Genomic DNA, 26,629 nt, shown 5'->3' on the forward strand with positions numbered 1-26,629 from the left:
ATTGCAGAATATTTAACTATTTTTGTTTTTCTACAGTTCTTAATAATATTTAATTCTAAAAAGGCAGAAAGATTTTTTTAAGCATTAAATGGCTATGAGGGTCCACTTGGAGTCCTTGGTTAAAAATGGTCGAGTACCATTGCTCTACATGCATATTACCTTTCCACCTATAATCCTCTATATACACAACTATACACCATCTTACATCTTATACACAATCCTCTATATTCATTACCATACACCATTGTACATTTTATATGCACTCCCTATATAGTCCTCTATACACAATATATATATTGTTCATCTCATTATGCTTTCTCTTCCAGCCGTCTTGACCGAGTACATTTGAAACGATACCGGGAGTATTCACCAATGGAAATCCTCAGGTGAGTCACCCGAACACTCCTCAGTCGAGTCATCAGGATGAAATGAGCTCAAGGATACATGTAGAGTAGCAGTTCCTGTCCTAGGGTTGGCAGATAGCCTAAGATCCCACAAATGGGATTGGGATTAGAATGTTGCAGAATCAACAAAATTGATTCTCCAGGCAGAGCCTGAAGCGTCAGAATAACTAAAAGTAGACCAAAATTGAAATGGTTGGATAATATCCAGAGTTTTCAGGGATTCTCTCCAAGTCGAGCAACTTCTTTTGTGCATTGAGAGATTACAGGAATATCACAAGATGGATTCTTCAAGCCAAGCCAGCCAGCAGCAGACTTGGTGGTAGACCAAAATATTTGGATAAGATCCATCGTCTCAGTGGATCACACTTGGGAATCCAACTGGAAAATGTAATGATGGATGCTTCTGATAGGACCCTAGAGAAGAGGAGGGGTCTGACCCTCCCAGGAATTGTGGGTAGAAAAGATGGAACAATCCTTGACCAATTCTAATGTTTTCCTCAAATTTTCGTCATCTTCTTCCACCATTTTTCTTTGCAGACCAGGATTCACCCGGCTAAATTTACCATTCTTTGTTGACAATGAAACTTTGGATTTTGTCATCCAAGCTGTAGAGTTGGTTGCAGAATTTGGTTGGCATCTGCTTCCTCAGGTAAAGATTGAGTCAATTTTAATAGGTTTCAAACAGTGGAATAGCCCTGTCTTTCTCCCCCCCCCCCTCTCTCTCTTAGAAGACATCATCATCATCTTAATATTCACTTAACATTCCGAGCTCTCAGATGTTGGATGGTATTTGTGGAGGTGGAGTTTCTACAGCTGGATGCCTTTCCTGTTGCTAACCCTCACCTGTTGCCAAGCAAGCTAACATTTCCCCAGAGTTAGACATAATTTTCATGGAAGACTGGCAAAAAAATAAAAAGACACTGCTTGCATAACAGTGAAACTCATTTACAGCTGCCATATGATGTCAAGGGAAGCAGGGAGTAACATTAATATCATCAACATTTACTGCTTCATATCAAGTCATTTATTATTCTGTGTTATTCCAAAATAGAAAAGAAAGAAATCTTTATCATAAAAATGTTTTAAGTGTTTTTCCTCATGAATTCTTCTTCCTTATTTTACAGTACAGGTTCAATCCGGAGACTGGAGAATGGAGACACAAGGATCTTCAGGTTACTATTTATTATTATTATTTATTATTATTATTATTATTATTATTATTATTATTATTATTATTTTATGTTTGACTTTTGTTTTGCATTTGTACAAGTTGGATCCAAGTCTCACCCAGAGACCTCAAGAGACAACAAGTTAGAAGTTCATGTAGGTGTTATGCCTAGGGTACCATATATTTGGATTTGTACGTAGTGTGTTGTTCTAGAGAATGTTTAAGAAATCATAAGAAAATTATGTGTTTGCTTTAAAATTTGAGATCACATAGACAGTATTTTACATAGGATATGGCAGTTCCCCTGAGCACTATCTTTTGAACTTCAGCCATTTCGGGGTTTCCTGGTATCTGAGCTAGGTAGTAATCAGTCCGTTATTATTATTATTATTATTATTATTATTATTATTAAAGGATTATTATTATTATTATTATTTTATGTTTGACTTTTGTTTTGCATTTGTACAAGTTGGATCCAAGTCTCACCCAGAGACCTCAAGAGACAACAAGTTAGAAGTTCATGTAGGTGTTATGCCTAGGGTACCATATATTTGGATTTGTACAGTTTTGTTCAAGTGAATGTTTAAGAAACCATAAGAAAATTATGTTTGCTTTAAAATTTGAGATCACATAGACAGTATTTTACGTAGGATATGGGCAGTTCCCATGAGCACTATCTTTTGGACTTCAGCCATTTTGGGGTTTCCTGGTATCTGAGCTAGGTAGTAATCAGCCCGTTTCGCTGTCATTCCCAGGGCACCTATGACAATAGGTATTGTTTTCGTCTTCAGATTCCACATTTTGCTAATTTCTATTTCAAGATCTTTATATTTGCTCAGTTTTTGGTAGGTCTTGACAGATACGTTTATATCAATTGGGACAGTCATATCAATGAGGAGGCATGATTTTTGTCTGAAGTCTTTCAGTATGATGTCTGGCCTATTTGCGTCTATCTTTCTGTCAGTTTGAATGGTGAAGTTCCAGAGGAGTGCAATGTGATCATTTTCAAGTACTGGGGGTGGTTTGTGTTCCCACCAGTTTTTATCATGGGGCAAGTCCAGGTTTTTGCATATTACCCAGTGAATATATTGTGCAGCTCTATCATGCCTGTTGAGATACTCTGTAGGCGCAAGCAGACTGCACATGGAGACAACATGATCGATGGTCTCATTTTGTTGTTGGCATATACGACATAATGGGGAGCTGCCGTTCTTTAATATGTTGGCCTGGTAGTTCTTTGTAGGTAGGCATTGATCTTGGGCTGCTATGATAAACCCCTCTGTTTCTGATTTCAATCCAGAGGCCATTAACCATTGGTGGGTAAGGGCTTTGTCAAGATCTGCATTATTCGCTCTCTTTGGGTATTTGCCATTGAGAGGTTTTCCATGCCATTTTTCAGTCATAATAGCTAAGGCAGCAATTTTAGCACGGGTTTTCAAGCGCTTAGCTTTTTCTGTAGGTGTTTCTAGTTCGTCTAATTCTTGAATTTGTTGCAATTGGAATTCACTTAGATATTCCTTTGCCTGTTTTGTTACTGAATAAGATGCTTTCTTGCTTTCATATTTTAAGACAAGTTTTAGCATCCAGTCCTCAGAGTTTTTCATATAGGTGTCTAGGCCAATTGTGGCTACCTTCATTGATAATGCCAGCTGTAGTAGTCCTCGACCTCCCTCTTTTCTTGGCAGATAAAGACGTTCTATATCTGCCTTAGGGTGGTGCATTCTATGCATTGTCAACAGTTTTCGTATTTTTCTGTCAACATTACATATTTCAGTAATTGACCAGTTAACGATGTTGAAACTGTAAGTCACGACTGGTATGGCTAGAGCATTGATCGCTTCGATCCTGTTTCTCGCGTTCAGCTCTGTCTTCAGTATTGCTCTCACCCTGCGATAACATTCTCTTCTGATCCTTTCCCTCATCACTGAGTGCTTGATATTGTCCCCTTCAATTACCCCTAGGTATTTGTAGCTCTCCGCTGGTTCTAACTCTTTTATGACATTTTGCTGGTCAAGGTTCACATTAGATGTATTTGTCATTTTTCCTTTGATAAAGATAGCTTTTGCACATTTATCAAGGCCAAATTGCATCCTGATGTCATCACTGAATTGTTTAACAATCGCTAGTAGGCCTTTGAGTTGTTGGTCATTTTTTGCAAAGAGCTTTAAATCATCCATGTAAATGAGATGATTTATATTTTTATCAAATATTTTATAACCATACTGTGCATCATTGAGCAATTTTGAGAGCGGTATTAGGGCTAGACAGAAGAGGAGTGGTGATAGTGAGTCACCCTGGAAAATGCCACATGAAATTCTTACATCTCCAGCATTTAGAGATTCATTGTCATTGTTCAACATCAGTGTGGTTCTCCATGATCTCATACTTACAGATAAAAAGTTTCGCAGAGTAGGAGCTATTTTATACATTTCCAGACATTTCCTAATCCAGCTATGTGGTAGGCTATCAAAGGCCTTTTTATAGTCTATCCAGGCTATTGACAAGTTTTTGTGTCGCTTGTGACAATCTTCTAAGATCATCTTATTGATGAGTAGCTGATCTTTACAACCATAAGATCCACGTTTACATCCCTTTTGCTCGTTAGGGAATATGCTACTTTCTATTAAAAAACTATAGGTGTACTCGGTTAGGACAGATGTTAGCGTCTTATACATTGTTGTTAAGCAGGTTATGGGGCGATAATTTTTTGGTTCGTTTGTTTCCTCATTTTTTGGAAGCAGGAATGTTAAACCATTAACTAGCCAAGAGGGCATCAAACTAGGGTTTTGCAAAACATCGTTGTAAAGTTTTGTTAGCAGTTCATGGCTTTCTGGGAAGGCATTCAACCAGAAGTTAGGAATTTTATCCTTTCCTGGAGACTTCCATTTGCTTGACCTCCTGAGAGCAGATCTTATATCTTCTACCCTGACCCCCTCCCACTTTTGCTCCTCTAAGGAGTCTAGGTCTGTAGCTATTCTATCAATCCAAGGGGCCTTTTCATTGTGTGTTTTATCTTCTGCCCAGATTTTATTCCAAAATTCTTGCACTTCTTCTTTTGATGGGACAGACTTTATTGTTACTGGTGTTTTCCCTATCTTCCTGTAGAAATTTTTGGGGTTATTTTTGAACATGTTATTATCTCGGAAGAATTTAACACGCTTTTCATACCTTGCTATGCGGGCAGCTTTAGCACATACCTTTTGCTTGATGGTTTCTATGGTGGCATCAATGTCAACTATGGTTTTCATGTTATATTTTTTCTTTAGTTTTTGGGTCTTTGTAGGTTTGATACTCTTGTCAAATTTAAGGTTTTTCAAACATTCTATGTCAGATCTAAGCAGCTTAATTTGGTGTTGAATGCGTTCTTGCCAAGAAGGCTTTTTGTGGGAGTGTTGTCTTTTTCTAATCTTTTCACCACATAGAATCGTTGAGATTCTTGCGGATGCATAGTACAGGTGGTTGAGATCTGTAATATCAACATCATTAGCTGAAATTATATCCTTAAGTGCAAGGCGGATTTTACCAATTATTTTCAGGTTTTGGTTAGAATTGCGAATTTTGGGGAGAGTGTCGCGTTCATTCATACTAGTTTCTTTAATTTTCAGCCATTCAATCATGATTTGATTTTTTAGATCATGTAGTTCTGTTGCGTCGATTTCTGTATGACTTCCTTCATCTATTTGATTTTCACCTGCCTTAGTGTTTATGGTTGGTTCAGAGAGTATTTTATTTTGCCTATCAGTTACCTTAACTCTTTCAATTATTACTGTATTTTCATCAGCCTTGGGCTGGTTTATAATTATTTCCTCTGTAGTATCTTCTTTAGCTGCAGTTTCATTCTTTTTATCCTTTACTGCTTGCTTAATTTGGTCAATCTCTACTTCAGTTAGTAATTTTTTTTTTATAATGTTTCTTCTGACGTTGGCAAGTTTATTACTGTCTATGTAGGGTCTTACTGCAAGGTGTTTCTGTCTCCAGTTTAAGTAGGTTTGTACAGTATTAGATTTATCTGTAGGGAAATATATGGCACGGTAGAAGGCTCTAAGAACTTCTTTATTATCTTCCCTAGACCATTTTTCATTCTTTTTCTTTTGGTTATTTGATGACGAGCATGGATGGCCATCTGTTGGAATATTCCGGTTGTGGGGTACTTCCAGCTCCTGTGTGTCGGGAAGATTTGAACCAGTAGCAGATTTCTCGTCTCGGATCTGGTTCATTATCCGAGTAAGTGGTCCTTTATAATCCGGTCTATGACCATTGCGGTTTATATTTTGTTTTATTACCAGTGAGGCATAACAAGCTTCGACGTTGACGCTAGGGGACGGATCTGTCTGTTTAGGGTAAGTTTTTTGAGACAACACCGTCTCCGAGCTTTCGTGACGTAGCTTCTTAAGGCTAGCAGATCTATTTCGAGTGAGTGGCCCTTTGTGATTCGGTCGATAACCACTCTGGTTTGTGATCTGCCTTGTTATCTATTATTATTATTATTGGTGTTTCCAGGTGTACAAAGACAGAAAATGGCTTGGCAATATTTCCTATTCCTCAGGTGCCATGAAATACAGATCTCAAAAGAATGGTTATGGCAATTCTTCAGTACCAGATTACCAGGTACGTGAACTGAAGCTGTCATCACCATCACCATCACCATCATCATTTGTCATTATCATCATCATCAACAACATCAAACCCAGCACCTTCATCACCACCACCACCACCACCACCACCACCACTATCACCACCATCTCCACATCTACCACCTCCACTAATACTACTACTACCACCACCACCACCACCACCATCATACAATACTAAATCATGTTCTCCTTTCTCTCTTCTTCTGTCTCTCCATCATCCATGAAACTCCAGGAGTGTTTAAGAGAAGCGAAAGACTTGTTCAAGACTGCTGAAAAGGTATGTAACACTCTCTGATTAATAAACAGTCAGTCTTTGCATCAGAACTACCGCTTTGTACTGACATGAAGGTTTCTGGTTCAATCCCACCTGCGGCTAGTATCTTCTATAATATAGAAAAGTTTTATGAAAGAAGTCAAAGATTTTGAGTCAAAATAAGGAAATATGGTTAAAGAGACTGATAAAGTTAGTACTAGGTTTAAGAAAATGAAAATAAATACTGGGGCGGAATTGTTTCATTGAAATTCTTCAGGGCAGTTCCCTGACGTGGCCTTAGTCTCTTGACTGGAACAAGTAAATGATAAGAGACACACATAAACGTATGTGTGTGTTTGTGTTTAGCTGTAGGTATATATATATATATATATATATATATAATATATATGGATATATAAATGTATATTGTCTGTGTACATGTATGTGTGTGTTTACATATATATATAAATACAAGTATATCTAATCATACACACGCACACACACACACACACATACACATACACACACACACACACACAGACATACACACACACACATACAGCTTTTTAATTTATCTTTGCAGATGAAAATATCACTTCCCGATCAGAGTCTACTCTTTGAGAATGGCACCCAGCATCTGAGGTGGTTCCTGCTGCCGTGTGAAGCTTACACCTGTATCTCTGAAGGGACTTTCACAAACTTCATCTCGTTAGATGCTCTACCGTTTGTTCCAAAATCTTTTGCAAACGCCAACCGACAGGAAGAAAGTTCCGATCTCACCGTGGTCGCGGGAAATAACAGAAAAGATGGTGTTGGAGAAGAAGGAGATGGAGGGAGAGGAGATGGAAAACCGGGAGACCAAGAAGTGGAAGAAGAAATAGAAGTTAAGCAAGAATGTGAAGAAGAAGAAAGTGGTACCAACAAAATTGCTGCAAGTGTGCCACAGGTGGCAGCACAAAATGCGATTCATGAGAGTTCTTTATGTGACACTGGTATGAGCCATAGTGAAGAGTTCTGTAAATCGATTAAGAATTTCCTGGAGAGGGGATTTTCGTTTGGTCATTGTGATGATCTGTCGGTCAGTTTTGACAAAACATTGGTCTTGTCTGAGAGTGGACATGGATCTGACAATTTGGACGTTAATCCTACCTGCACTCCAGTTGGTACTACTCTCGATGCTGCTTTTAATCCTCTTAATCCATATCTCTATCCAAATCCAGTTACAAATTCTCATCTTTCTGATGCTACTAATGTTAGTCCTAATCTTAAGTTATATCATGATCCTGGTCTTAACTTAAATCCTAATCCTAATCCTGATCCTAATCTTAACACTAGCCATAACCCTAACCTTAATTTAAATCCTAATCCTAATTTTAATCCCAGTGTTAACCCTATTCATAATCCCAATCATAACTCTAATCCGAGTTTTAACAACTCTAATCTTAATCGTAATCACACGCCCAGTTATAATTTTAATCCTAATCGCCAAATCTCTAGCTTCGAAAATTACAAACTGAAGTCCTCATCGAAGTTCCAGAGATCGACAACAACAACAACAGCAGCAATGACCGCAGAGGGGAGGGGAAAAGAGGAGGAGGAGGAGAAAGGGGTGGCTAATGTGAACAGTTCCTTTCCGAGCAATCGGGACGAAAGAGAGGAGAGTTGCAATGAAACTCCAGAAGGGGTGATGGATAAAACTGGAGTGGGAGTTAACAGTGTTGGACTTGCAGTAACGCAGCGCAGTGGCTGTTGTCATTGCAGTAACAACAATAATGCAGGACATGGTGCAACACAGTGCAGTTGTCACGGCAACGATAATGATACAAATAAGGAATGTAGGGACTGCTGTTGCAGGTCCCTTAGTGAAACTACAACCTTGACGAAACCGTCGATGACACCACTGTCTGAAAAGGGACCGGATGTCACTGCTACTGGGGCTGCGGGTTCTAAGGCAGAGCCACAGATGACCCAGTGTTGTCTCCGCAAAGCAAAGTTGAAGACTGACCAGCGGAAAGTGACCAAGAAGGGCAATTTGTGGGTTTCACCACCGAAAGAGTTGTTCACTCCAGTCATTGAGGTAAGTAGAAGTATATATATATATATATATATATATATATATATATGTGTGTGTGTGTGTGTATATATAAATATATATATATATTCATATATCAATGTATACATCCAGATATATAAATACATATGTGTGTGTGTGTCTATATAACTTCATATTTTTGATATGAATACATTTCTAACCACATGGTTCCGGGATCAGTCCCACTGCTTGGCACCTTGGGCAAGTATCTTCTACTACAGCCTCGGGCTGACCAAAGCCTTGTGAATGGATTTGGTAGACACAGTCATCATCATTTAATGTCTGAGTGTGGAACCAGCCCTTAGCCACTGTTGTTCTTAGGTCTTCTCTGACTCAGAGTAGTAACACCTGTCAGGTTAGCAGCTGTGGGTTAATTAATGTGTTTTGGAAGCAGTTCAAATGCTCAAACCCTTGTTGTGTGTCCCCTGGGAAAGGAGAAGTTTCGCGGAATCAACGTCGACAGCAAATTAAAAAGTGGAGTTCCTCGAGTGGTCCAGTGCCCTATTTGACACCTGTCTGAGAACTCTAGGGTAGATGTAGCTCTCCAGCCCAGAAAGGCAATTCTTCTACAAGAAGACCACACCAGTTTAAAGCCTACAGCTTGCTGGTCACTGCAGCCGTCTTAGACCACCAAGCCATTGTGGTCAGACCTTCAGATCTAAAGAGTCTGACAGGATTGTATTCATTGACTCTCACTTTAAAGCTACTAAACACAGGCAGGAACAAAAGCCCTGCAACATGAAGGACCATTTTTACATAGCTACATGAAGCCATGTTGCTCTTTCCTCATGGTCTTCAGATACGAAGGACCTGCCCTCATCATACCCCCCACCACGCTGTTCTTTTACTGTAATATTTATGTATTTCTATCTCTATTGCTCCAGGCTATTGCAGACTACAATATGATACAAGATGGGGATCGAATATTGTTGTGCCTTTCTGGGGGTAAAGATTCCCTCTCCATGTTGCATATTCTTCATCAATATCAGTTCTATGCTAAAAGCAAGGTAAAATCCTATTTTAATATTATCATTGTTACTACCACTACTAGCACCAAAACCTCTTCCATCTTCTCTTACTCTTTAGAAATTCCCTCCCACATCTTTTCGCCATTTTAAAATTTTTTAGAAAAATATTTTTCTCCTTATTCATTTTTATTTTAGGGAACTCGCTTTGATATTGGTGCTGTGACAGTTGATCCCCAGACCCCTTCTTATAATCCCAGTCCTTTGAAGAAATATCTAAGCTGTTTGGGTGTCCCATATTTCTTTGAATCTCAAGGTTTGTATTACAAACATACTTGTATTTATGTTTTTTTTTAATGTTATTATTGTTGTTATTCCTTGAACCCTTTCGAGGGATGCTGTCCTGTACTTGGCTCTTAGAGTACAAGGCATACAAGTGAATACAAGCAACAGGGTGTTAACCCCTTTGGTTAAGGCGCAGGAGTGGCTGTGTGGTAAGTAGCTTGCTGACCAACCACATGGTTCCGGGTTCATTCCCACTGCGTGGTACCTTGGGCAAGTGTCTTCTACTATAGCCTAGGGCCGAGCAATGCCTTGTGAGTGGATTTGGTAGACGGAAACTGAAAGAAGCTCGTCATATATAAATATATATATATATATAATGTGTATGGAGGTCAAACACGTCTGAAACCCATTTGGACGGGTCGAAATGATTGTCCATTCTGTTGGCGCATTCCTTACTACAATATTTTGGTGATAAAAAGGCAGTCAGCTGGCCGAACCGTTAGCACACCGGGCGAAATGCTTAGTGGTATTTCGTCTGTCTTTACGTTCTGAGTTCAAATTCCGCCGAGATGGACTTTGCCTTTCATCCTTCCGGGGTCGATAAATTAAGTACCAGTTCCGTACTGAGGTTGATGTAATCGACTGCTCTCCCCTACTCCAAAATTTCGGGCCTTGTGCTTCGAGAAGAAAACATTTTCGTGATAAAAATAGCAGTTCTTACGAAGTTACTTCCCTTCAATTGTGTGTTACCAAAATTTCCTCCTTTGAATCCAGTTGGGATTTTCTTCTCTGGCGTTGAGAATCGTTTACCTTTTGCTGGTTTTCAATCGTTAGACTGCGGCCATGCTGCTGCATCGTCTTGAAGAATTTTACTCCAATGTATCGACCCCAGTCACGGTGATGTAAACACACCAACATTGATTCTCAAGCATTGGTGGGACACACACACATAGGCGCTCGTGCACACACACAGCAAGTTTCTTTCAGTTTCCATCTACCAAATCCACTCAAGGCATTGATTGGCCCATGGCTATAGTAGAAGACACTTGCCCAAGGTGCCATGCAGCGGGACTGAACCCAGAACCATGTGGTTGAGAAGGAAGCTGCTGACCACACAGCCACGTCTGCGCCTACACAGTTAATGCATAATTAATTAAAAACAGTGTAAATTATTAAATAAGCATTAGACTCGAGAGAGTAACCTGCATATTAAATGGTAAAATTCTTCAGATTTCTTTGCAAATATATATTTTCTTTGAGTAATTTTCTGTTAAAACCTAGCTTCAGCTTGTAAAGTGGCCAAAGTAGCCCCTCCCACCAAATAATTTGCCCCTTGGTTACATCTTTCCTCTTCCTCACTACAAAGAAATATTTAACCCATTAGCATTTAAACCGGCCATATCCAGCCGAAAGTATTCTGCTTGTTTTATGTTCAAACTGGCCAAATCTGGTCTCTCACACCAACCCTACAATATCGTTTTAAAAATTAACAGCTACCTCATCAAAATCTCATAGCTACGAGATAATGCATGATTAGTTCAAAACAATGTGGATGAAAAAGCATTAATTTTGGTAGAATAATGCAGACACTAAAGGGTTAAAGAAGTTTGTCTGACAGCCTCCTCAGTTGCTAAAATGGCGAAGGCGCTGCTCTGGACGATGGCAGGGGAGATACCATTCTTGTTTAGCATTAGGTCAGTCATGACCAACCTGTGTTTTATTCAGACATAGTGTATCTTGGACTAAATTATCTAATGTGTCCTCCTTTGTTGTAATTTAGCCCCTGGTCATTCCTGATTTAGTAGACACCTGTGAACAAAGTATTCCAGGTGTGACCATTCCATTTTTTATACAGATATAGTATACCGAGGACTTGTGACAAAAATTTGAAATAATAATAATAATGATTATAATAATGATAATTATTATTAGTGTTAAGGCTATGAACTGGCAGATTTGTTAGCATTCTGGGTGAAATGCTTTGCGGTATTTTGTCTGTCTTTATGTTCTGAGTTCAAGTTCTGTCAAGGGTCAGCTTTGCCTTTCATGCTTTAAGGAGTTGATAAAGTCGAGTATAGGGGTCAATGTAATCAACTTAGTCCCTCCCCCAAAATTGTTTGCCTTGTACCAAAATTTGAAATTATTGATATTATTGTTTACTACTACTACTACTACTACTACTACTACTACTACTACTATTACTTCCAGGTATAATGGACACAGCCTCCAACCTCCTGTACAAATGTGAGTCGATTTGCAGCTTCTGTAGTCGTATGAAGCGGGGACGTATCTATATGTGTGCCCGGCGAGAGGGCTACAATGTTGTGTCCCTGGGACAACACTTGGACGACCTCGCTGAAAGGTAAAGTTTCAAACTGACAGTCCTTCATTGTATTTCCCACCACCATCCTCCTCCTCCTCATCATCATCATCGCTATTGCCCATGTTGTCATCATCAACATCATCACCATCATTACCACCACCACCACCACCACCATTATCTACATCAACTGTTTTGCATTAGCCATATTACAGTGGTCCATGCATTATAAAGCCACACAACTTATATCTTCTATAGTTACACTGTATATTGCAAAATGTGACTCCTATCTATGTTTTCTACATTACAATCTCTGTATTTCAAAATGTGACCCCCACATATCTGTCTTTTCTAGTTACACTCTCTGTATTACAAAATGTGACCCCCATATATCTGTCTTCTACATTACAGTCTCTGCATTACAAAATACGACCCCCCCCCCACATATCTGTCTTTTCTAGTTACAGTCTCTGTATTACAAAATGTGACCCCCACATAACTATGTCCTCCACAAGTTAAATAATATTCTATGTTCTTTAAATCTTTCTCTCTTCTCTTTTACAGTTTCCTTATGTCTTTCTTCCACAATGGAATCATGAGGACCATGAAGGCTCATTACACAGTTCAGTGAGTACAATACAATCTCCTGCCTTTGGTGTTTCTTTGTGTGTGTGTGTGTGTATAAATATATGTATATTAATTTTTAAGTCAAGTAATATTTAAAAACAATTTTACACTAAACTGAAGAATTACTCAATACTTTTTGTAGAGTAAATATTTATACTTCTTCCAGAAGAGTGGTGATGATAGTGACTTCGCAGTTTCATCCTGCTAGCTTTTATCAGCTAACCGGCCGAAACTTTGAAGTTTCTGTGGACATTAAATGATAGTGATGATGATAGTATAATTCTGGTCTTGCAGGGATAACGACCTCCGAGTTATTCGACCTTTGGTTTATGTCAGAGAAAAGAACTTACGAAGGTTTGCTGAAAAGGTAAAAACTAGAGAACATCCCTCTTTCAGTACATCTATTTGTCTGTTTGTCTATTTGTCTGTTTGTCTATTTGTCTGTTTGTCTATTTGTCTCTCCATTTATATATAGGTCAGACTATTTCTGTCTGTTTCTACAGCTGGATGCCCTTCCTAATTCCAGCCACTCTGAGAGTGTAGGGGCTGCTTTTTATGTGCCTCCAGCACACTGGTTGTCAAGTAGTGATGGGGGGGGGGACAAACACAGACACATTCACTCCCTCTCCATACAAACACACCCTCACACCCCCTCTCATACACACACACACCCTCACACCGACACACACAATGAACTGCTTCCAGGTTCCATCTGCCCTAAACCCACTCACAAGGCCCTTCATTGGTTTAGGGCTGTATTAAAGATGCTTGCCCAAGGTGCCACACGGTGGGATTGAACCTGAAACCATGCAAGCTTCTTACCACACAGCCATACCTGCCCCTATATTTACTTTACATATGCTCTTTGCTAGCATCTCCAGTGACATCATGTGACCGACCATGTGACTCTCCTCTCTCTCTCTCTCTCTCTCTCTCTCTCTGCAGAATCAACTTCCTGTCATCAGTGAGAATTGTCCAGCCTGTTTCGAAGCACCAAAGGTAAGATGGTGGTCACAGAATTGAGGGTGGGAGGTGTTTTTTTTTCTTTTTAGCACAATGTATCTAGGATTACATTATCCAATGTGTGTTGCTAGGTTTTACCAGGTTCATGGTGAAAAATTATAATAAATTATAATAAATTATAATAAATTAGGTTGGGGCTGCAGGTGTTATCTGTTATCTTGTTACTTGTTTCAGTCGTTAGACTGTGGCCATGCTGGGGTACAGCCTTCACGAATTTCAATCGAATGAATCAAGCCCAGGACTTATTTTTGGTTTTTAAACCTGGCACTATCAATCTCTTTAGCCAAACTGCTATGTTATGGGGATGTAAACACACCAACAGCGGTTTTCATGTGATGGTGGGGGACAAACGCAGATACAAAGACACACACACGGTAGGGTTCTTTCAGAGCATATACACTCGAATCGTGTGGTCCATTCATGGCACTTGATTTATAACTCAGAGATGTGAGTTCAAATCCTAGGTCTCAGTACATGTGTATTTTGCTTTTTATTTTTTGCTGTTATTTCTAAAAGGCCTTACCTCCATGTAGAGCAAGGATGGGTAACCTTCTTTAAGATGTGGGCCACAGGAGATGTGGTTCTTCAGGCCACACTATTGTAGAAGTTTCCCCTGTGTTGTTGCTGTCTCCTCTGTCGTATAGATAGTGTCGTGTTAATGTCTTGCGACTTTTATTGCAGGAACGTCACCGAATGAAACAACTGTTGGCAGCACAAGAACTCCTCTTCCCGAAGATCTACAACAGCATGAGGTCTGCAATGACACCTATTATGGCTATCAACAAAACTGGCTTTAGTTCCAAGGAGCTGTTTGGAGTGATGCACAGACAGGAAAATGGTGATGAAGAAGAAGACGATGATTGAGTACCATGGAGAGAGCAATTCAGCGGAAATCTACAGAAGCAGCACGAGATGTGTAATGAGATGTATCGAGGTTATTAATCAGACTGGATTTAGTATGAGCGAATTACAGTATTTGTTGGCATAAGAGACTCATTGCTGTATAAAATGCACTGCAATTTCAGCAGAACAGTCAGGAAAAAAAGATTTTAGAGTAATAAAGCCTATGGGAGATGCGACTTTGCATATAGGACCTGGGGTAATTTTTTGGTAAAGTATGGTAATTAACCAGCAGCATCGCTAGGGTTGATGGTGTGACACCTGGTGCTGTAATTCTTAAACTTTTGTACTGATTTTTCTTTCTATAAATCTCTCAGTCCTCTTAAGAACTAGAGATTTTAGTGAAATGCAGTTTGTCCAATAAAAAAAGTATTGAACGAATGTGAATAAAATTTGGTCATACAATCTAATGACTGCACCATGTTACAGGATTTTTGTCCTTGGCTAGCAACTGTTATTTCCACATTTGCTGACCCCCTAGAAAGTATGAAAAAATGGTTAATATTTCCTTCAAACTTTGCTATTGTTACAATATTCATTCAAACCTCAAAGAATCCCTTTCAACACATGGTTATGATGCTCCCCCTCTACTCCTCTTCATGATCAGAGATGCATATATCGTCAGCCACCAAGGGACATGCTCAACTGGTTATGGTCAAGTGACTGACAAGCAAATCTGTGGTATTGAGCAGAATAGTTGCTATAACGATATTTCTGCTTCAGCAACTCAGCATTGTATCTGTGTGAAATGTAATGGGAAATAGGTCAGTTTGAAAACATTGATGTGCAGGGTGACAAAAGCAGAGTTTGAAGGAAATAAAAGTCATTTCCTTTGGTTACCAGATAAAAATCAAATAAGAAATAACACTTATTGACCAAAGACGAATAATAATAAAAATTTTATTACACTATGCTGGTGGTGTACATCGTGAATGTGGTTTTTTTCTTGTTGTTCTTTGCCTGTTGTCATGTCATTTTCACCTGTCCAGGTAGGTTGAATACAGATAAAGTGATTACACAGAAATGTTTTCACATATTTTTACAGCATTGATTCCTGGGCCTCAGTTTCCTAATTAAATCGTTAATAAATTATTAATAAATAATGCCACTGACTTCTTAATCATTGCTTGAGATATTAATTTTATTCAGTAGTTTTTTTTTCGACTTCACTGGTGCCAGTGGTATGAGAAAAAAACACCCAATACCCTCTGTAAAGTGGCTGGCATTAGGATGGGCATCCAACCATGGAAACTATGGTGAAGTAGACAATGGAGCATGATGCAGCTCACTGGATCTTGTCAAACCATCCAACCCATGCCAGCATGATGTGTGTGTATATATATGTGTGTGTCGTGTATCCGGTTTCACCAGTCCTCAGTCAAATCGTCCAACCCATGCTAGCATGGAAAGCGGACGTTAAACGATGATGATGATGATGATGATATATATATAATCAAATTAAAACATAGGGTAAAAAATCATATATTAATTAATATCGATTTATTACCAGGAAGCTAGCACATTTAAAGAATCAGAGATTCAGAAAAAATATCTGAGATCTTAGGGGATTAAAGTATATTTTTATATATAACGATGACCACTGAAGTGGACATTTAATGTGCTAGAAATGGACCACATGTGTCTACTAAGACCTAAATTGTTCAGGTCTTAGTAGATGCATGTGGTCCATTTCTAGCACATTAAATGTCCACTTTAGTGGTCAACATTATATATAAAAATATATATATATATGTGTGTGTGTGTGTGTGTGTGTGTTTGTCTCTCCATCACTGCTTGAAAACCTGCTGTTGGTGTGTTTACTTCCCCCATAGCTTAGTCGTTTAGCACAAAAAGACAGACGGAATAAGTACGAGGCTTTAAAAAAAAGTCCTGGTGTTGATTTGTGTGACTGAAACAAAAAAAAACATTCAAGGTGGTGCTCCAGCATGGCCGCAGTCAAATGACTGAAACAAATGAAAGAGTAAAAGGATATATATATATATATATATATACATATATATATATTAGGCCTCACGTAAGGGACAACAAGGGGACGCAAATTCTGGTGGTTTGCTGTGCCTGAGAAGACAACAAGCTAAGTAAATACGTGGACACCCTTGCATACAGGTATGTCTCCTGCATCCCTGTCCTAATCTTAAGGGCTCATGGTTGCCGGTACCCCATAAAAAGCATCCTTGCTGGTGCTGTGTAAAAGCACTCAGTACCCTCTGTAAAGTGGTTGGCCCTAGGATGGACATCCAGTCATAGAAACCATGCCAAGACAAACGCTTGGAACCGAGGCAGGTCTTCAGCTGGCCAGCTCCTGTCAAACCGTCCAACCCATGCCTGCTTGGAAAAACAGACGTTAGAAGATGATAATGATGTCCAGCCAGCCACCACGATCAACCGCTAGCCACTAGAGCATTTTTTATTCGCTGTTCATTTGTGTTCCTTTCTGTCGAAGAGCATAGTCCCAAAAGGTAAGAGACTTTCTCATTTTCTCGAGCGTTAGACTAATACATCTGTTTGTTGTTTATACACCTGTCTTCGTCTTTTATTTATTATTTTTTTTGTAAATTCCAACTATATATATATATACATATTGTAGCAAGTCAAAAAAGCCGGCAATATGGCGTAATGGTCGTCTGCTCAAACAAGCATAATTGTTGATAATCCCATTGGTTTGTGTGATAAGTAGCTTGCTTACCAACCTCATGGTTCCAGGTTCAGTCCCACTGCGTGGCATCTTGGGCAAGTGTCTTCTACTATAGCCTCGGGCCGACAAAAGCCTTGTGAGTGGATTTGGCAGACGGAAACTGAAAGAAGCCCGTCGTATATATGTATATATATATATATATATATATATATATATATATATATATATATATATATATATGTGTGCCTGTGTTTGTCCCCCTAGCATTGCTTGACAACCGATGGTGGTGTGCTTATGTCCCCGTCACTTAGCAGTTCGGCTATCGAGAGATCGATAGAACAAGTACTAGGCTTACAAAAAGTAAGTCCCGGGGTCGATTTGCTCGACTAAAGGCGGTGCTCCAGCACGGCCGCAGTCAAAATGACTGAAACAAGTAAAAGAGTATATATATATATATACGAATTCTAAATTTTCGTCAAAGAAATTTTGCACGAAATACGGTTTTCCGAATTCGTACAGGGGCAGTAATTTTAACCATTGGGATTACCAACAATTATGCTTGTTCGGGCAGACGATCATTAATTACACCAGAAAAATTGTCAATTTTGCAAAAATAAAATCAACAAAAAACAATCAAATCAATCAATCTCTCCACACGAAATCGAAGGGTACAAGTTACCCGCTTAAAATTTGGGCGCCAAAAAATTGATCGCTGAAGGACAAAACTGTCTTGCAACTGAGGTCTTATACATCCTTGGATCTCTACATCCAGTGATTTTAGTAGGTAAGTAAACGATATTGTTTTAATACGCTTTGACTTGTTTCACACAAACACTAACATGGTTTTTGTTTTGTCCAGACATCGTTACCACTTGGTTTATTATTGTTTTCAAAGTTCTTTGACGTTTCAATCTTAATGTAAACCACAATCTATAAAACGTATTTCTGCCAAATGTCATCTTAAAATATGTGGAAAGAGGGGGGGGGACTGATGCAGTTTGTAAAGAAAGGGGACTGATGCAGTTTGTAAAGAAAGAGGGGCTGATGCAGTTTGTAAAGAAAGGGGGACTGATGCAGTTTGTAAAGAAAGGGGACTGATGCAGTTTGTAAAGAAAGGGGGACTGATGCAGTTTAGCACCTTCAAAAGTGCATTGTTTTAAAAGATTTCTGTATATATATATATATATATATATATATATATATATATATATATATATATATATATATATATATATATATGTGTGTGTGTGTGTATATGTGTGTGTGTGTGCATGCGGATCTTGCAGGCACGGCGTGGATTCGATCCTCGATCGTCAAATTTCGGTTAATGTTTACAGCTTCACCCGGAAATGAAAATCCCAAAAATATACTGGTATGGGTGTAAAACAATGTGTAGGAAACGAATATGAAACAAATAGGCGCAAAGCAACGGGAGAGGACTTCGGAAAATTCAAAAGATCCGAGCTTTTCCCTCATAACTTTTAGGAAAATGGTTTATTTTTTTCAATGAAATTTCATAGAAATACCATTCAAACGGCAAGCATTACGACTATTAAGAAATTTGTGGGGGGGGGGGGGGAAATCTTTTCCAAGAGGGTGTGGAGAGTACTTGGGAAAATTCACAAGATCCGAGCTTTTCCTTCGTAATTTTGAGGCAAATGGCGGTTTGTTTTCAATGAAATTTTATACAAATACCATTCAAACGGCATACATGACGATTATAAAGAAATTTGGGTTAATGTTTACATCTTGACCCGGAAATGAAAACCCCCAAATATATACTGGACAAAAATATTTGATAATAAAGGTTGAAGAAATTATAAGAACTGCACTTTCTTCTAGCAAATTAAAATGATATTTCATAGCTAGAAAATATTAAAGGGTTTGAAGTGTTTTATTTTGATGGAGGATGTATGCAAGATTCTATGACAGTTTGGCCTACTGTTTGGACGGGAGATACCCTTATCTGGTTTGATCAATTAGAAGCAAGTTTTGAGCAAACAGAGGCACAAAAGTATAACATGATGTTAGGTAACTTAGCACCACCTCTGAGTGGTGGTATTTTATTTTATCTGATCGCTGTATTAAGCCATGATCGTTTGATTTTCTGAACAATAATAAAAGGTCGAGAAACTTTTCAATCACAGATTAGACCCGACGAAATCTGTGGACAACTTCATAAAAAGTCTTAGTGAATACAAGAGCAACTTGTTCTATTTGGCCTTTTGAAAGAGAAACCCAAGCCTGCTTATTTGACTCTACAAGCGGTTTAATTAGTCTGACATCCTCCAAACATTTGGAGAAATCACTTTAACTCTCGATTTGCATTTCAGGAGAGAATATAAGTGGATTTTCATGGTAGCAGATTTGCCTTATCCGATATTGGGGGAAGATTTTCTTTCCCATTACAGTTTAATGGTAGATGTTACCTTCTTCTTGCCTTTAACCCTCCAACACGGAGTATAGGCCACTTATAATTGAATTCCATGTCGGATAATTTTTCTCTTCTGTACTTATTATCTGCCATGAATGTCCCCCTTTCTCTAGTTCCTTTTGTGTTGATCTATGTTACCAGTTCTTAGGCCTACCCCTCTTTCTATATCCATACGGATTCCACTGTAAAGCACTTTTCGCTACATCTGGTCTGTCCTTTCTAATTGTGCTACCAATCAATCAACTTGCACTTTTTCTCAAATATTAGCTCCCGAATCGAAACTTGATTCGTTCTTTGCCATAGCTCTATATTGCTTACGTGTTCGGGCCATCTAATTTTATGTATACTACGCAAGCATCTATATACATGTGTTCATATATGTGTGTGTATATATATATATGTTGAACCAACCGTTAAAGATGAATAACAGTAAGATGTATTGGAGCATTAAACTGTATGTCTGTGTGTGAGTGAATGCGTTGCTTTCTACTAGGTCCGCGTTTCTTTATTCAACAGTGGAAGAGATAGTTTCACTACATATATATATATAACAGTTTAGGATGCTAGCATCCCTGAACGGATTATTGGTTGTTGATACATGTTATATACATGTGTTCATATATGTGTGTATATATATATATATATATATATATATATATATATAGATTCAAGGCTTGAATATGGTACTTATGCGAAGGCACCCGAATATCACATCCCAAAAGGATGGGTGATTAAAATCAAACAATAAGCAACACGGATTTCAAAAGTGATTGCAGTACGCACGTTTCATGCTACTTCAATTTATTTAAGTAATGTGAGCATTACCTTAAATGCAATATGAAGAGCAATCTTCAGCTGCACGAAAAATGCAGAAAAAAGACATTATAAATGTGGCAACATATTAAATCCAAGTGGGAGAGGGCATACATAAAATCCAAAAGTGAGGAAGAATATATAAGTCCATCTTGACATAGCAGGGTCTATCAGGCTAGTAATTGATTCTAGACAAAAGTTTTAACTGTCTCAGAATTCTATTGTTTCTTATCTAGTGGTGATAGCAAAGGGACAATTACTTCTAAAGAGAGGGAAGGTGTAAGCAGTATGCATGGACAAGGCTATAAAAGTATTAGAATCTAGAGGTTTCACTGGTCATAGTAGTATCAGGTCATTTTATTACTATCAAAATGTTGAGGAATTAATGTTGAGGAATTATAGCCCTAGGTATATGGGTCAAATAGGTTTTTTACTTTCAGTCTGAATAGGGTAACAGTATAGTGGTACAGACAACAACAGAACTTTAACTAATGTTTACACAATAAGAGGTATGTTAATAAAATAAAATGAGATGTAATTATCTTCCACAAAAATCATGAAATAATGTCAATATTAAATTCAGGGGCTCTGGGTAGGGTGTAAAATTTAAGGATATTAAGTATATAGTGATCATGAACACTATTTTGAATTATCTTTATATATATATATATATATATATATATATATATATATATATATATATATATATATATATATATATATATATATGTCGAGCCAACCGATAAAGATGAATAAATAAGAAGAATGTATGGTAAATAGTTAGAATCAAACCTTGGGAGAGGCATTATGCCGGTAATAAACACTCGCACTGGTTCAGTCCTTTATTAATTTATATAGTTTTTTGTTAAATTATTTCATTGCACTCTTGCAATCTCTTCAGTAACCTGTCTCTCAACTTCCATTTATTTTGAACGTATGATTCGGCGTTGTTTTGAAATTGTTCGGTATGAGCATGTGAGTGTGTGCAAGCTCGTATGTGTGCACGCTCATATGTGTGCACGCACTTATGTGTTCGTGCTTATATGTAAGTATGTGCGTCCATATGTGTGTTTGCAACAATTTCGTTTATATCAGATCAGATAGAGACTTTGGACTTGGTTTTGGTTTCCTTTCTATATATTGGCTGTTATTTCTAGCAAGCCAAGCGACCATAGAGAGGTTATTAAGTGGCTGCAAAGCAGCGTGGTCCCGAACGCGCAGGCGCGCAGTCGTGCGTCCGCGCTAGCTAGTCGTGAGTGATCGATCCTACAAAAAGTGCGTGTGGGCGGGCGTGTGCAAATGAATACATGTGTTTAAGGTTAGGGATAGGGTTAGGGATAGGGTTAGGGTTAGGGATAGGGTTAGGGATATGGTGAGGGATAGGGTTAGGGTTAGGGATAGGATCAAGTTTAGGATCGACCACTCACGACTAGCTAGCGCGGACGCTCGACTGCGCGAGTGCGCGTTCGGGACCACGCTGCTTTGCAGCCACTTAATAACCTCTCTATGGTCGCTTGGCTTGCTAGAAATAACAGCCAAAATCGTTCTAAGCACAAGCCATAAATAAGAAGAATGTATTGTAAATGGTTACGCTGCTTTTGTAGTACCGCTCGGTGTATTTCAAAAACGGCCATATATATATATAAATATATATTTATATATATATATATTTATTTATGTTCACATACCGCATCATACGTGTGAATGTAAATAAATAAATAAATATATATATATATACGACACCAGTTCTTAGGCCTACCCCTCTTTCTATATCCATCCGGATTCCACTGTAAAGCACTTTTCGCTACATCTGGTCTGTCCTTTCTAATTGTGCTACCAATCAACTTCCAATTTTTACTAAATATTTGCTCCCGAATCGAAACTTGATTCGTTCTTTGCCATAGATCCATATTGCTTACGTGTTCGGGGCCATCTGATTTTAAGTTTACTACGCAAACACTTGTTGATGAATGATTGTATTTGCTTATTTGACTTAACTGTTGTTTGCCATGTCTCAGCCCCATACAATAATAAAACCGCTTCTACGTTTAGTGTCAAAAATTCTTATTTTGTTCTTTATTAAAATTACACTTGCGCTGCATCCTTTTTTAAACAGGTGGAAAGCTGTCCTTGCCTTACTTATTCTCGTCTTAATATCTTCGTCGGTGCCGCCTGAGAACCTTATCTTAATACCTAAATACATAAACTTGGCTACATCCTCTAGCTCACCAGTTTCTAGTTTAATACGTTCAATGTTTTCTTCATTAAAGCACCACATAATCTTTGATTTGTCGGGGTTGACTTTCGATCCTAGTTTGGCAGCTATTGCTTCTAATTTTGATGCTTTATTTTGCATTTGGCCCTGTTTGTGAAAGTAGCTCTATATCATCTGCAAAGTCGAGATCTTCAACAGTGCTGGAATTAAATACAGCAATGATATTTTTTCTGATGCTCCAACAGTTCAGCCAGATTTACCTTTGTGTGTGTGTGTGTGTGTGTGCGTGTTCTTTCTACTACAGGAAAAAATGCCTGAAATTTTCGTAAAGGGTCCTTGTCATCTGCACTTTGGTGTCCTTTCTGTTATATATATATTGGCTGTAATTTCTAGCAAGCCAAGCGACCATAGAGAGGTTATGTTATATACATGTATTCATATATGTGTGTGTATATATATATATATATATATATATATATATATGTTGAACCAACCGATAAAGATGAATAACAGTAAGATGTATTGGAGCATTAAACTGTATGTCTGTGTGTGAGTGAATGCGTTGCTTTCTACTAGGTCCGCGTTTCTTTATTCAACAGTGGAAGAGATAGTTTCACTACATATATATATATAACAGTTTAGGATGCTAGCATCCCTGAACGGATTATTGGTTGTTGATACATGTTATATACATGTGTTCATATATGTGTGTGTGTATATATATGTCGAGCCAACCGATAAAGATGAATAAATAAGAAGAATGTATGGTAAATAGTTAGAATTAAACCTTGGGAGAGGCATTATGCCGGTAATAAACACTCGCACTGGTTCAGTTCTTTATTAATTTATATAGTTTTTTGTTAAATTATTTCATTGCACTCTTGCAATCTCTTCAGTAACCTGTCTCTCAACTTCCATTTATTTTGAACGTATGATTCGGCGTTGTTTTGAAATTGTTCGGTATGAGCATGTGAGTGTGTGCAAGCTCGTATGTGTGCACGCTCATATGTGTGCACGCACTTATGTGTTCGTGCTTATATGTAAGTATGTGCGTCCATATGTGTGTTTGTAACAATTTCGTTTATATCAGATCAGATAGAGACTTTGGACTTGGTTTTGGTTTCCTTTCTATATATTGGCTGTTATTTCTAGCAAGCCAAGCGACCATAGAGAGGTTATTAAGTGGCTGCAAAGCAGCGTGGTCCCGAACGCGCACTCGCGCAGTCGTGCGTCCGCGCTAGCTAGTCGTGAGTGATCGATCCTACAAAAAGTGCGTGTGGGTGCGCGTGTGCATATGAATACATGTGTTTAAGGTTAGGGATAGGGTTAGGGTTAGGGTTAGGGATACGGTTAGGATAAGGGATAGGGTGAGGGTTAGGGTTAGGGTTAGGGATACGGTAAGGGATAGGGTTAGTGTTAGGGATAGGATCAAGGTTAGGATCGACCACTCACGACTAGCTAGCGCGGACGCTCGACTGCGCGAGTGCACGTTCGGGACCACGCTGCTTTGCAGCCACTTAATAACCTCTCTATGGTCGCTTGGCTTGCTAGAAATAACAGCCAAAATCGTTCTAAGCACAAGCCATAAATAAGAAGAATGTATTGTAAATGGTTACGCTGCTTTTGTAGTACCGCTCCGTGTATTTCAAAAACGGCCATATATATATATAAATATATATTTATATATATATATATTTATTTATGTTCACATACCGCATCATATGTGTGAATGTAAATAAATAAATATATATATATATATATACGACACCAGTTCTTAGGCCTACCCCTCTTTCTATATCCATCCGGATTCCACTGTAAAGCACTTTTCGCTACATCTGGTCTGTCCTTTCTAATTGTGCTACCAATCAACTTCCAATTTTTACTAAATATTTGCTCCCGAATCGAAACTTGATTCGTTCTTTGCCATAGATCCATATTGCTTACGTGTTCGGGGCCATCTGATTTTAAGTTTACTACGCAAACACTTGTTGATGAATGATTGTATTTGCTTATTTGACTTAACTGTTGTTTGCCATGTCTCAGCCCCATACAATAATAAAACCACTTTTACGTTTAGTGTCAAAAATTCTCATTTTGTTCTTTATTAAAATTACACTTGCGCCCCATACTTTTTTAAACAGGTGGAAAGCTGTCCTTGCCTTACTTATTCTCGTCTTAATATCTTCGTCGGTGCCGCCTGAGAACCTTATCTTAATACCTAAATACATAAACTTGGCTACATCCTCTAGTTCAGCAGTTTCTAGTTTAATACGTTCAATGTTTTCTTCATTAAAGCACCACATAATCTTTGATTTGTCGGGGTTGACTTTCGATCCTAGTTTGGCAGCTATTGCTTCTAATTTTGATGCTTTATTTTGCATTTGGCCCTGTTTGTGAAAGTAGCTCTATATCATCTGCAAAGTCGAGATCTTCAACAGTGCTGGAATTAATACAGCAATGATATTTTTTTGTGATGCTCCAACAGTTCAGCCAAATTGACCTTTGTGTGTGTTCTTTCTACTACAGGAAAAAATGCCTGAAATTTTCGTAAAGAGTCCTTGTCAACTGCACTAATTCCTAGGACTTGACTAGGATTCATTTTACTAACCCTGAAGGGATAAAGGGTAAAGTCGATCTTGGCAGGATTTGAACCGTAAAGAGATGGAAGAAATGCTGTTCTAAGAGTTTTGTCTGAAGGGTGATAAAATTCTTCCAGCTCACTCCCAAATAACAAATAAATTATAAAAAACAAACAAGGAGTATATTATTCTCAGTATTTTATTGACAACACAAATACATTCTATAGGGATTTGCTTTCTATATAAATCAAGAGTTTCAAAAATACTGAAAGAAACATACTGAAATACACGGAGCCACTTAATAACCTGTCTATGGTCGCTTAGCTTGCTAGAAATAACAGCCAAAATCGCTCTAAGCACAAGCCATAAATAAGAAGAATGTATGGTAAATGGTTAGAATCAAACCTTGGGAGAGGCATTATGCCGGTAATAAACACACGCACTGGTTCAGTCCTTTATTAATTTATATAGTTTTTTGTTAAATTATTTCATTGCACTCTTGCAATCTCTTCAGTAACCTGTCTCTCAACTTCCATTTATTTTGAACGTATGATTCGGCGTTGTTTTGAAATTGTTCGGTATGAGCATGTGAGTGTGTGCAAGCTCGTATGTGTGCACGCTCATATGTGTGCACGCACTTATGTGTTCGTGCTTATATGTAAGTATGTGCGTCCATATGTGTGTTTGTAACAATTTCGTTGATATCAGATCAGATAGAGACTTTGGACTTGGTTTTGGTTTCCTTTCTATATATTGGCTGTTATTTCTAGCCAGCCAAGCGACCATAGAGAGGTTATTAAGTGGCTGCAAAGCAGAGTGGTCCCGAACGCGCAGGCGAGCAGTCGTGCGTCCGCGCTAGCTAGTCGTGACTGGTCGATCCTACAAAAAGTGCGTGTGGGCGCGCGTGTGCAAATGAATACATGTGTTTAAGGTTAGGGATAGAGTTAGGGTAAGGGTTAGGGATAGGTTTAGGGTTAGGGATAGGGTTAGGGATACGGTTAGGGTTAGGGATATGGTGAGGGATAGGGTTAGGGTTAGGGATAGGATCAAGTTTAGGATCGACCACTCACGACTAGCTAGCGCGGACGCTCGACTGCGCGAGTGCGCGTTCGGGACCACGCTGCTTTGCAGCCACTTAATAACCTCTCTATGGTCGCTTGGCTTGCTAGAAATAACAGCCAAAATCGTTCTAAGCACAAGCCATAAATAAGAAGAATGTATTGTAAATGGTTACGCTGCTTTAGTAGTACCGCTCGGTGTA

General features: G+C 38.5%; 1 protein-coding gene across 1 annotated transcript; it reads left to right on the plus strand.

The window, feature by feature from the left end:
• Positions 1-295: 295 nt before the first annotated feature.
• Positions 296-15,604, plus strand: LOC149129203 (uncharacterized). Its single transcript, XM_089346719.1, has 13 exons — positions 296-386; positions 942-1,053; positions 1,529-1,576; positions 6,073-6,180; positions 6,439-6,483; positions 7,043-8,536; positions 9,436-9,558; positions 9,715-9,832; positions 12,010-12,163; positions 12,686-12,748; positions 13,043-13,115; positions 13,694-13,747; positions 14,453-15,604. The coding sequence occupies exons 1-13, from the start codon at positions 373-375 to the stop codon at positions 14,633-14,635; spliced, it is 2,589 nt and encodes an 862-aa protein (XP_089202845.1). The 5' UTR covers positions 296-372; the 3' UTR covers positions 14,636-15,604.
• The last annotated feature ends 11,025 nt before the right edge of the window (positions 15,605-26,629 follow it).

This window comes from Octopus bimaculoides, unplaced genomic scaffold (genome assembly GCF_046866305.1).
Source record: "Octopus bimaculoides isolate indiv1 unplaced genomic scaffold, ASM4686630v1 contig115, whole genome shotgun sequence".
In the NCBI taxonomy this organism is placed as follows: domain Eukaryota; kingdom Metazoa; phylum Mollusca; class Cephalopoda; order Octopoda; family Octopodidae; genus Octopus; species Octopus bimaculoides.